The 11,372-nt window shown below is 46.5% G+C and overlaps 1 protein-coding gene across 1 annotated transcript; it reads left to right on the top strand.

Annotated features, from left to right (window-relative positions):
- Positions 1-4,513: 4,513 nt before the first annotated feature.
- Positions 4,514-8,132, top strand: LOC100472398 (T-cell surface glycoprotein CD1a-like). The gene is given in 7 exon segments (XM_034667338.1): positions 4,514-4,703; positions 5,290-5,556; positions 6,232-6,510; positions 6,710-6,934; positions 6,937-6,987; positions 7,319-7,409; positions 7,557-8,132. Coding segments are annotated over 7 exon segments (1,068 nt in total). The 5' UTR covers positions 4,514-4,642; the 3' UTR covers positions 7,651-8,132.
- Positions 8,133-11,372: the final 3,240 nt, after the last annotated feature.

Genomic DNA, 11,372 nt, shown 5'->3' with positions numbered 1-11,372 from the left:
AAACTCAATACACGAGAAACAAATAAACAAATCATAAAATGGGCAGAAGATATGAACAGACACTTTTCCAATGAAGACATACAAATGGCTAACAGACACATGAAAAAATGTTCAAAATCATTAGCCATCAGGGAAATTCAAATCAAAACCACACTGAGATACCACCTTACGCCAGTTAGAATGGTAAAAATAGACAAGGCAAGAAACAACAATTGCTGGAGAGGATGTGGAGAAGGGGATCACTCCTACATTGTTGGTGGGAATGCAAGTTGGTACAGCCACTCTGGAAAACAGTGTGGAGGTTCCCTTAAAAAGTTAAAAATTGAACTACCCTATGACCCAGCCATTGCACTACTGGGTGTTTACCCCAAAGATACAGACGTAGTAAAGAGAAGGGCCATATGCACCCCAATGTTCATAGCTGCATTGTCCACAATAGCCAAATCATGGAAGGAGCCGAGATGCCCTTCAACAGATGACTGGATTAAGAAGCTGTGGTCCATATATACAATGGAATATTACTCAGCTATCAGAAAGAACGAATTCTCAACATTTGCTGCAACATGGACGGCACTGGAGGAGATAATGCTAAGTGAAATAAGTCAAGCAGAGAAAGACAATTATCATATGATTTCTCTCATCTATGGAACATAAGAACTAGNAAAGTAGGAAGATCGGTAGGGGAAGAAAGGGATAAAGAAAGAGGGGGTAATCAGAAGGGGGAATGAAACATGAGAGACTATGGACTATGAGAAACAAACTGAAGACTTCAGAGGGGAGGGGGTGGGGGAATGGGATAGACTGGTGATGGGNTAAAAAAGATGTTATAGTAAAACAAAATAAAATTATCTTTTTAATATTAAAAAAAAAGAAAGAACGAATTCTCAACATTTGCTGCAACATGGACGGCACTGAAGGAGATAATGCTAAGTGAAATAAATCAAGCAGAGAAAGACAAGTATCATATGATTTCTCTCATCTATGGAACATAAGAACTAGGGTGATCGGTAGGGAAAGAAAGGGGGGGTAATCAGAAGGGGGAATGAAACATGAGAGAGTATGGACTATGGGAAACAAACTGGGGGCCTCAGAGGGGAGGGGGGTGGGAGAATGGGTTAGACCAGTGATGGGTAGTAAGGAGGGCACGTATTGCATGGTGCACTGGGTGTTATACAAAACTAATGAATCATCCAGGTTTGCATCAGAAGCCGGGGATGTACTGTATGGTGACTAATATAATATAATAAAAAATCATTAAAAAAAAAAACAAACCACGCAATACCTTCTCGCACCAGTTAGAGTGGCAAAAATGAACAAGACAGGAAACAAGTGTTGGCAAGGATGTGGAGAAAGGGGAACCTCTTACATTATTGGTGGGAATGCAAGTTCGTACAGCCACTCTGGAAAACAGTATGGCGGTTCCTCAGAAAGTTAAAAATAGAGCTACCCTATGACCCCACAATTGCACTACTAGGTATTTATCCCAAAGATACAGATGTAGTGAAAAGAAGGGGCACATGCACCCCAATGTTCAGGGCAGCAATGTCCACAATTGTGAAACTGTGGAAGGAGTCGAGATGCCCTTCAACAGATGCCTGGATTAAGAAGATGTGGTTTATATATACAATGGAATATTACTCAGCCATCAGAAAGGATGAATACTCATGATTTGCATCAACATGGTTGGAACTGGGGGGGATTATGCTAAATGGAATAAGCCAAGCAAACAATGAGAATTACCATATGGTCACTCAAATTGGGAACATAATGAATAGCGTGGAGGACCACAGGGGGCGGGAGGGAAAACTGAATGGGAAGAAATCAGAGTGGGAGACAAACCATGAAAGACTCTGGACTCCAGGAAACAAACTGAGGGTGAGGGTTACAGAGGGGAGGGGGTGGTGTGTATTAAGGAGGATACGTGTTGTGATGAACACTGGGTGTTATACACAACTAACGAATCATTGAACGCTACAACTAATGTTGTACTGTATGCTAGCTAACTGAACATAATAAAAAATAATAATAGGGGCACCTGGGTGGCTCAGTCATTAAGCTTCTGCCTTTGGCTCAGGGCATGATCCCAGAGTCCTGGGATCGAGCCACATCGGGCTCCTCCACTGGGAGCCTGCTTCTTCCTCTCCCACTCCTGCTGCTTGTGTTCCTTCTCTTGCTGGCTATCTCTCTCTCTGTCAAATAAATAAAATCTTTAAGAAAAATAATAAATAATAAAAATAAAAAATAAAGGTTATGCTGTGGAAAAAAAGAGAGAGAGAGCACAGGCAGTACAGTCTCTGACATCAGCCACAGCAACGTTTTTCCAGGTATGTCTCCAGAGGCAAAGGAAACAAAAAACAAAAATTAATTGTTGGGAGTACATTAAATAAAATGCTTCTGTACAGCAAAGGAAACAAGCTACAAAACTGAAGGATAATCACTGAATGTAAGTAGATATTTCCCAATAACATATTTGCTAAAGGGTAAGTATCCAAAATATATAAAGAACTTGGATGACTCAACACCAAAATACAAATAATCCAATTAAAAATGGGTAGAAGACATGAGTAGACATTTCTCTAAAGAAGACATCCAGATGGCCAACAGACACAGGAAAAAGTGCTCAACATCACTCATTCAGGGAAATGCAAATCCAAACCACAAAGAGATATCAGCTCACACCTGTCACATTGGCTAAATTCAAAAACACACAGGAAACAAGTGTTGTAGAGGAAGTGGCAGAGAGGGAACTCTTGTACACTTGGTGGGAATGCAAACTGGTGCGGCCATGATGGAAAGCAGTATGGAGGTTCCTCAAAAAATTAAAAACAGAATTATCCTATGATCCAGTAATTCTACTACTGGATATTTACCCGAATAATGTGAAAACACTAAAAGAAACGAAACATGCACCCCAATGTTACTGCAGCATTATTTACATCAGTCAATGTACGGAAGCAACCCAAGGAGTCCATAGATAAATGAATACAGAAGAAAAGATGTGGTATGTACATTCAATGGAATATTACTCAGCCACAAAAATGACGGAACTCTTGCCAATTGCAACATGGATGGAGCTAGAGAGTATGATGGTAAGTGAAATAGTCAGAGAAAGAAAAGGACCATATGATTTCTTGTATGTGGAATTTAAGAAACAAACAAAAGTAACAGAGAAAAAAGTGACAAAGGAAAAAACAGACTCTTGTCTATAGAGAACACACGGCTGGTTCCCAGATGGGAGGTGGGTGGGAGGATGGGGGCAGTAGGTGAAGGGGGTTAGCATTACACTCATATTGATAAGTACTGAGTAGTGCATAGAATTGCTGAATTCCTAAACCGTACACCTGAAAGTAACATAACATTGTATGTTAATTATCCTGAATCTTAAAATAAACAAATCAAACAAAGAAAAAGTAATTCAGAACAACAAAAATATATAGTTCTTGGTTTCTGTGTTTTTCTTCTCTAAAAGCTCCTTGCATAAAGTGATTGCACTGTGAACACTGTATTTTCATGAGTGTAGCATGGTGCTTGGATCCAGGCAGGTGCTAAGTGACTGTTTGGTGAGTGAATATATATTAATTCAAGTTAGACTGAGGAGGTATACTTCAGATGTTCCAATGTCCTGTGGTTTCTGTGATGGCTACTGGTTCCTCCCTAAGAATCATGGTGGATTGGTGGTTGCTGATACTGTTAGACAGGCAATCATGGGGGAATCTGGACAAGCAAATAGAACAACGGTTAAAAAGAAACCCATGAGGCCAAAATGGTGCCTTGGTCCAGGCCAAGTCTCTAAACCTTACTCAATCTCTAACCTAATTACAGTTCCCATCTCCCCCCGAAATGTTCACCTGTTGCTTAAGAATTCTCTGCTCAGCACCAGTGAGGTTCTCTGTCACATGGGCCCTCTCCATCCCCCAAGGAGGGGAGGTCATGTGCATGAAAACACCCCTGCTCTCCTAATTACGGGAAGGTGACCTTCCCTGAAACGCTCCTTTCTCTTCTTTTGCCAAATCCCTTGCTATATAATCTTCCCAGTTGCACCACTCCTCAGAACTCCCCTCTACCCGCGAGATGGGATGCTGCCTGAGTCTTGAATTGCTTAATAAAACCAATTAGATCTTCAAATTTACCAGGTTGATTTTGGTTTTTAACACAAGCAGTGAGAAGTCAGAATGTGAATGAGCTGTGGTGGGGTGAGATGGGGAAGGAAATACCTGGGGGTTGTCACAAGGGCAGGAGGGACAGAGTGACAGAAGGTCCCGGGCTGGGTGCTAGAAGCCACGTGTTTTCATGGGTTACTATCTGGATGAGAAGAAAATGTAGGAGAGGTAGGGTCATTTTTCACGACACACAGGACTCATTATGTAGCATTTGAACTGGGGGACAGGGAGCAGAATGCACAGGGAGGATTGACAGGGAGAAATTGGAGGCTGTAGAGGAGAGTCAGGCCAAGAGGGGAAGTGAGAGTCTGAGTAGGTGTCCAGGGTGGAGGGAGGAGCACATTTGCATTGTCGCAGAGATTCAGGGAAGGCTGGTGTGTGGAGAAGGAAGTCAGCAGAGAGGGGCGTGTGTGAAGCAGCTTTGTTAGAAGAGAGGTCAAAGGCTGACTTTGTCGGAGAAAGAGAGAACATCTGCAGATACGATGCTGTTCCTGCAACTTGTGTTGTTCGCGGTTCTCCTCCCAGGTGGTGACAGTGAAGATGGTGAGATCTCTGGCCCTGCCCAGTGGCTACGGGTGTGTGTGTGTGTGTGTGTGTACATGTGTTTATGTGTCTGTATCAGTTTATGTGTGTCTGTGTGTGTTTCTGCCAGTCTGTGTTTGTGATGTGTGTACATGTGTTTTTCTGCATTTGAATATGTAGATATGTATGTGTGTATAGGTGCCTTGTATGTCTCTGTGCGTGTACGTGTGTGTACGTGTGTGGGTATGTGTCTGCAGGTCTGTGTTTGTATATGTGCATATGTGTGTGTCTGTGTGTACATCTCTGTGTGTGTCTGTAGGTGTGCATTTTTGTCCCTGTGTGTGTGCACTCATGGTGTGAGTTCCCCAGCGCATAACTGGGGAGGGAGAGTGTCAGCCTGGTTCCTTCCTGAGTGCACCCGGCCCCAGGCCCTGTGCTCTTCTGAAGGATGTGTATGAAGCTCGGGGCTCCAGGGCAGCACATGTCTCCTGAGGCAACTATGGCTTTCCTGTCTTCCAGATTTTGGTTCCCCTCCCTGGCACCTTCTCCATTCTCTCTCCTTCCCAATGCTCTCCATATCCAACGTTTATTTGTCCTTTTCCCACAGACTTCCAGGAGACAATCTCCTTTCAAATCATCCTGACCACATCCTTTTACAACCGTTCCCAGACACAAAATCAAGGCTCAGCTTGGCTGGACGAGCTGCAGACTCATGGCTGGGACAGCAAGACTGGCGCTTTCATTTACCTGCAGCCTTGGTCAAAGGGCAACTTCAGCAACGAGGAGCTGACGGAAGTAGAAAAGTTATTCTACACATACTCCATTAGATCTCCTTCAGTATATCATAACCATGTCACTGAATGGCAGCTTGAATGTGAGTCCATTTCCCTCTGGGTTGGGTTGTCCACGGAGGCATGTGTGTCTCATTGAGTTCCTTCTTTCTCTAGGAAATGAACTCCACTGGCTTCTGAACCTCACCTCTCTCTAGCTGAAAACTGAATCACACCCATCTGGGCAGGGGTAGAAGCCAGACCCTGATTCTTGAAAAGCTTCGCATGTTCTTCAGCTTCCCACTCCTCTCACTGACCACAGGCTGTGCTCTCCTGTCTCCCACGAGTGTTTCCCATGACCACCCCTTTCCCTGGCCTCCAAACAGGCACCCTTGCTCCCTCACTTGTGACTGACCTTGAACTGTACTTTTCTCCCCCATTCAGTCCCATCAGCAATGTCTTTGTGTTCCCTGTACCCCATTGCTTTCCCCTCACCCTAGATTGTTTCTATGCCAGCTCTCCCGCTGAGTCCTTCCCTATTCTCTGACCACATTGTTCATGTTTCTCTTCCGACATTTGCTCCTTCCTCAATCATTCATCTTCACCTCTGCCTCCTGCGATCACCACTTCCCCTTGGTCTGAGCCTCCCCTCAAGCTAAAGTTTGCTCCATTCTCTCCAATCCCCAACTTTATCCTTCTACTTCCGGCATCCTTGGCTTGCACTCCTCTCGTTTCATCTCCTCCACTCCCCCTACTATAATTCAGTATCTCTTCCCCAGATCCCTTCCAGGTACAGCTGGTGTTAGGCTGTGATTCCCACTTTGGAGAAGCATCAGTAGGCTTCATGAGGATTGCTTATCAAGGATCAGATCTCATGAGTTTCCAGAACACATCATGGTGGCCATCTCCAGAGGGAGGAAGTAGGGCTCAGCAGGTCTGCACAGTATTCAATCAGTACCATGTTTCCAGTGAAATAGTACACAAACTCCTCATTGACTCCTGCCCCCGGTTCCTGTTGGGTCTTCTCAATGCTGGGAAGGCATATCTCCAGCGTCAAGGTCAGTCCTGGTCTCTCCCTCCATGAATTCTCTACTCTGCATTCATGAATTTGTACCATTACCTCTAATTCAGGGTAAGGAAGGAGTCAACAGGGAGGGTGGATGATGGCGACAGGTTTCTGGATGTGGAATGATGTGCCCATCTAAAGTGATGTGAAGATCTATGCTCCCAGTCTGTGAATATCTCCTGTGTCTGCAGTGAGGCCAGAGGCCTGGCTGTCTGCTGGCCCCAGTCCCGGTCCTGGCCGTCTGCTGCTGGTGTGCCACGTCTCTGGCTTCTACCCCAAGCCCGTGTGGGTGATGTGGATGCGGGGTGAGCAGAAGCAGCGGGGCACCCAGCGAGGTGACCTCCTGCCCCATGCTGATGGGACGTGGTATCTTCAGATGTCCTTGGATGTGAAAGCCAGGGAGGCAGCTGGCCTGTCCTGGCCGAGAGACACAGCAGTCTAGGAGGCCAGGACATGGTCCTCTACTGGGGTGAGAAAGATGGGTCCATCTGGGAAAGGGGGCAGGTGGTCCTCCAGCAGAGCTTGGGAGACTGATGAAAAATTTGGGGTGCTAGGGATTCCAGACCAAAAATGACTAAAATCAGTAACCCAGAAATGGAATAGCTGAGGGTGTGGGTCCTGAGGATGTGGGGGATGCAGAGGTTTGGGTGAAGGGTCCATCTCTGAGGAAGGATGGGAGAAGTGAAAGGAGGAAGGGAAGGTGGTGAGGCAGAGGGTGACACGAGCAAAGAGGACCAGGGAAGTGAAGTTCAAACCCGGCATAGATGGGAAGTGACACCGTCTGTGCTCCGAACCCACAGAGCAGCCCCACTCCACGGGCTTGGTCTTCCTGGCGGTGATAGTGCCCCTGGTGCTTCTGGCAGTTCTGGCGCTGTGGCTCTGGAAGCGCTGGTAAGTCTCTGGAGCCACCTTCCTGCTCTTTCCCATGTGTCTCCCCACCTTTCAGTCTGTCCTCAGCCCTAGTGCTCCCAGTACCCTGCCCCCCTGCAGTCCTCACCGCCACCTGCTGCAGACTGACTCCTCCTCTGTTCTTCCCAGGAAAACACACTGGAGATGTCCATGCACTGACCTCCGTTCTGGGCGAGATCCCAGCATCCCAGGCTCCAGTACTTACCTAAACCCAGCTCAGTAGTAACGTCCTTGCAACTCTCTGTGTGCAATTTTGTCCTTCAGTTCTGCTTAACGATCAGTTGTCAATATAAGCTCAGTGTAATTTAGGGCGATTTGTTGTTCTGACTTGGTTCTCGAACTTAAGTCTCAAAATTTAACTCAGTGTAAAATGAAGTCCCAGCACTCCATGGGTCACAGGCATCAGAAGTCACTTCCTCTGGTGAGTCCTCCCTGATTCACAAGTAGAAGTAGTGTCTGCCTGGTGAGAATTTCCACCGTCTTTTCCTGTGCTTTCACAATTCTATTCGTGACCCTGAGCTTTTTTTCCCCAGTTAAGACCCGGCATGGATAGGAAGTGGGCCAGTTCGGACCCTTTTCCCTTCTAATTCTTAGGATTCTTGAGAGCAAAGACCATGTCTTCTTAATATTTGTATACTTTGCCAGGGGTCTCACCGACATGGAAAATGCCCTTAATAAAAATCTGCATTGAATTTATGCTAAATATATAGGTTTCTCTTATTCTCTATCTTCCTGACATGTTTGTAGTAGTTGAGATGTTTGATGGTCTTCTTGTTAAAGTCTTGTCACGTGGCCAAGGGAGTTCACAGTTGCCCTGTCCCTGTTGACATCTCCAGGCTTCTAAGCAGAAACCAGTTTTCTGTGAAGATTTCTATTATTTAGCTACACAAACCTATTGGGTGCATCTGTTCTTCCCAGTATTCTGAGTTCAGTAGCAAGGCAGGACTCGGACTCTAGATGTGTGTTGGATTCAGGGCAACAGCAGAGCTCTCCCCCTGGGGCTTTTTATTTTTTTATTATTTTTTTAATGATTTTTTAAAATTATATTATGTTAATCACCATACAGTACATCCCCGGATTCCGATGTAAAGTTCGATGCTTCATTAGTTGCGTATAACACCCAGTGCACCATGCAATACGTGCCCTCCTTACTACCCATCACCAGCCCATCCCATCCCCCACCCCCTCCCCTCTGAAGTCTTCAGTTTGTTTCTCATAGTCCATAGTCTCTCATGTTTCATTCCCCCTTCTGATTACCCCCCTTTTCTTTATCCCTTTCTTCCCCTACCTATCATCCTAGTTCTTATGTTCCACAGATGAGAGAAATCATATGATAATTGTCTTTCTCTGCCCTGGGGCTTTTTAAAAATACAAGGTCTTGGCCTCAGCTGACTTCCTGAATCACAGTTTGCATTTTAGCAAAATCAGCAGGGGATTCCCAGGTGCAAAGATGTGATGTCTGAGAGGTAGCAGTGCAGTGTGTCGCTGAAGGGAAAAGAGATGCTCTAGGGAAGAGAACAGGAGTGCTGTGGTCAGGAATGAATGGGGGTCCAGCAAGGACAGTGCATACAGTGCCTTCTGGCTTCCGTGGCTGCCGTGTTACTGTCCTGGGGACATGGAGTCCGTGACAGTGAGCCATTGCTCCCCGGGGGAATTGTGGGGTTGGGTTGCTGGGTGCATCTACTCACGACACTTGCCACCTGATGACCACCCAGGCTTGTTTCATGTGTTCCTGTTTAAAGACAGCTTCTTGGGGCGTCTGGATGGCTCAGTCAGTTAAGCTGCTTCTGTCGGCTCAGGTAACGATCTCAGGGTCCTGGGATCGAGCTGCAGTCCAAGTCCCTGCTCAGCAGGCAGTCTGCTTCCCCCTCTCCCTCTGCCCCTCCCCCTGTTTGTGCTTTGTCTCTCTCTTTCTCCCTCTCTCTCAAATAAATAAATAAAATGTTAAAGAAAAATAAAGACAGCTTCTTTAATATGTATGTATTTGTAAATAATTTATCGTATGGAGTATTTCCCCACACCGCAATACCAGCTCCGAAGTGTGTAATGTTTCCCAGCTTGGCTAACGTGATTGCCAGGGTCTTTGGCTTTCAGCCCCACAGCTATGCTGCCCAAGATGGTTTTAGAGCCCAACAAAAAGAAATGGTCACCGTCTCATGAATCCAAGAACAAAGCTCCTGTCCCTGTTTTTCTTGGTGTCATTATGGTGTCATCATAGCCTCCTAGACGTTCCTTTAGCACTCTCTGGTGTGGCTCCGCACTGATGTCAGGAATGTCCTGTTCCTTTCCTTGGATGTACTGCACTGTTCATTCATCACCACTGGACTCGGGGCCCACAGCTCTGCGTCAGGTGCCCACGCGAGCCGCACCTGCACAGGTGTCACGAGGCACATCCCGCCTTCTGTGCTTAGGACACCAGTCAACCCTATAGTTCTGGGCTTCAGGGCCATTTTCAACACTGAAATCACCTAGAAAGACCACAGAGGTGCAAAAAATGTGGCACCAAATGGATCATGAAGAGGACATGTGTTTACAATGTGGGGATTAACACAGGAAGGCCGAGGGCACTTGGGCCAACCTCCGTGTGGAACATCTGCGGTTGACTCATGTCAGGCCACTCCACGTGTCCATGACGAGCAGTGATCGCATGTGTTGGGGTACAAATCCACATCAGCAGGCAGGCCGGTCAGCACAGACAGACTCCGTGATAAGGGACATGGACCTTTGTGACTGACGACGCCCATGGCAGTGCAAGTGGAGACGCCATGGCTAGACCTCAGTTACTGTCGGTTTCATTAATTAACTCCACAAACCATTCTCGGGCTCTGACCTGCAGCAGGGACATCCCGAGTGCCAAGTAGTGGGGATGAAAATGTCTTCCCTGTCTTTGTAGCTTGAAAATTTTGCTTTCTTGATTTGATTGTGGTTTTCATTGTTGTTTCTTTTTTTTTTTTTAAGATTTTATTTATTTATTTGACAGAGATAGAGACAGCCAGCGAGAGAGGGGACACAAGCAGGGGGAGTGGGAGAGGAAGAAGCAGGCTCATAGCGGAGGAGCCTGATGTGGGGCTCAATCCCATAATGCCGGGATCATGCCCTGAGCTGAAGGCAGACGCTTAACCGCCGTGCCACCCAGGCGCCCCTTCATTGTTGTTTCTAACCAGTTTGTTAGTCAGCAAATTTTTTTTTTAAAGATTTTATTTATTTGACAGAGAGAGAGACAGCTAGCAAGAGAGGAAACACAAGCAGGGGGAGTGGGAGAGGGAGAAGCAGACTCCCAGTGGAGGAGCCTGACATGGGGCTCGGTCCCCGGACCCTGGGATCTTGCCCTGAGCCGAAGGCAGACACTTAACGACTGAGCCACCCAGGCACCCCAGTTAGTCAGCAACTTATGTGGGTTGAGCTAGGGGACAGGGACTTAGTTCTTTTTTTTTTTTTAGGGCTGAGATTGGGGCCCAAGCCTGGAAAATGTCCAGAGGGACCACATGCAGGCTCCTGGCCCTACACATGTGGACATTTCTGGAAAATAACGTTGAGATGGGAGGTGTGGCAAAGATGAAAATATGGGAATGGAAAGAGCAAATCATGGGGACTTCCGCAATCTTCCTGCCTGAATCAGACTACTTGGCTGTTTCTCTAATTTCCAGTCCACCTTGTCATCCTCACATGGCCACCATGTGGATTTTGGTTGATTGACTCCACCCTCATGCGAAACCTTGGGCTCTGATCAGCCTGAGGACACCAGGAGAAAGAATCCTTGTCAATGAGACAGGTTAAAGGATGGACAGGTAACCTGCAGGTCAGGCCAATCATCAGATAGATGCCACTTGTATCACTCACAGTGATGGTTCAGGGCCAGGCCCCTGCTCCAGGGGGCACAGGTCACATGGAGCCTGATACTTGTGGTCCATGGAAGGGAAAGATATGTTCTCTCTTGTTTTGGAT

The sequence above is a fragment of the Ailuropoda melanoleuca genome, chromosome 8, assembly GCF_002007445.2.
Source record: "Ailuropoda melanoleuca isolate Jingjing chromosome 8, ASM200744v2, whole genome shotgun sequence".
NCBI classification, from domain to species: domain Eukaryota; kingdom Metazoa; phylum Chordata; class Mammalia; order Carnivora; family Ursidae; genus Ailuropoda; species Ailuropoda melanoleuca.
The sequence above is the reverse complement of the archived record's forward strand: the minus strand, read 5'-3'. Positions and strand labels throughout refer to the sequence as shown.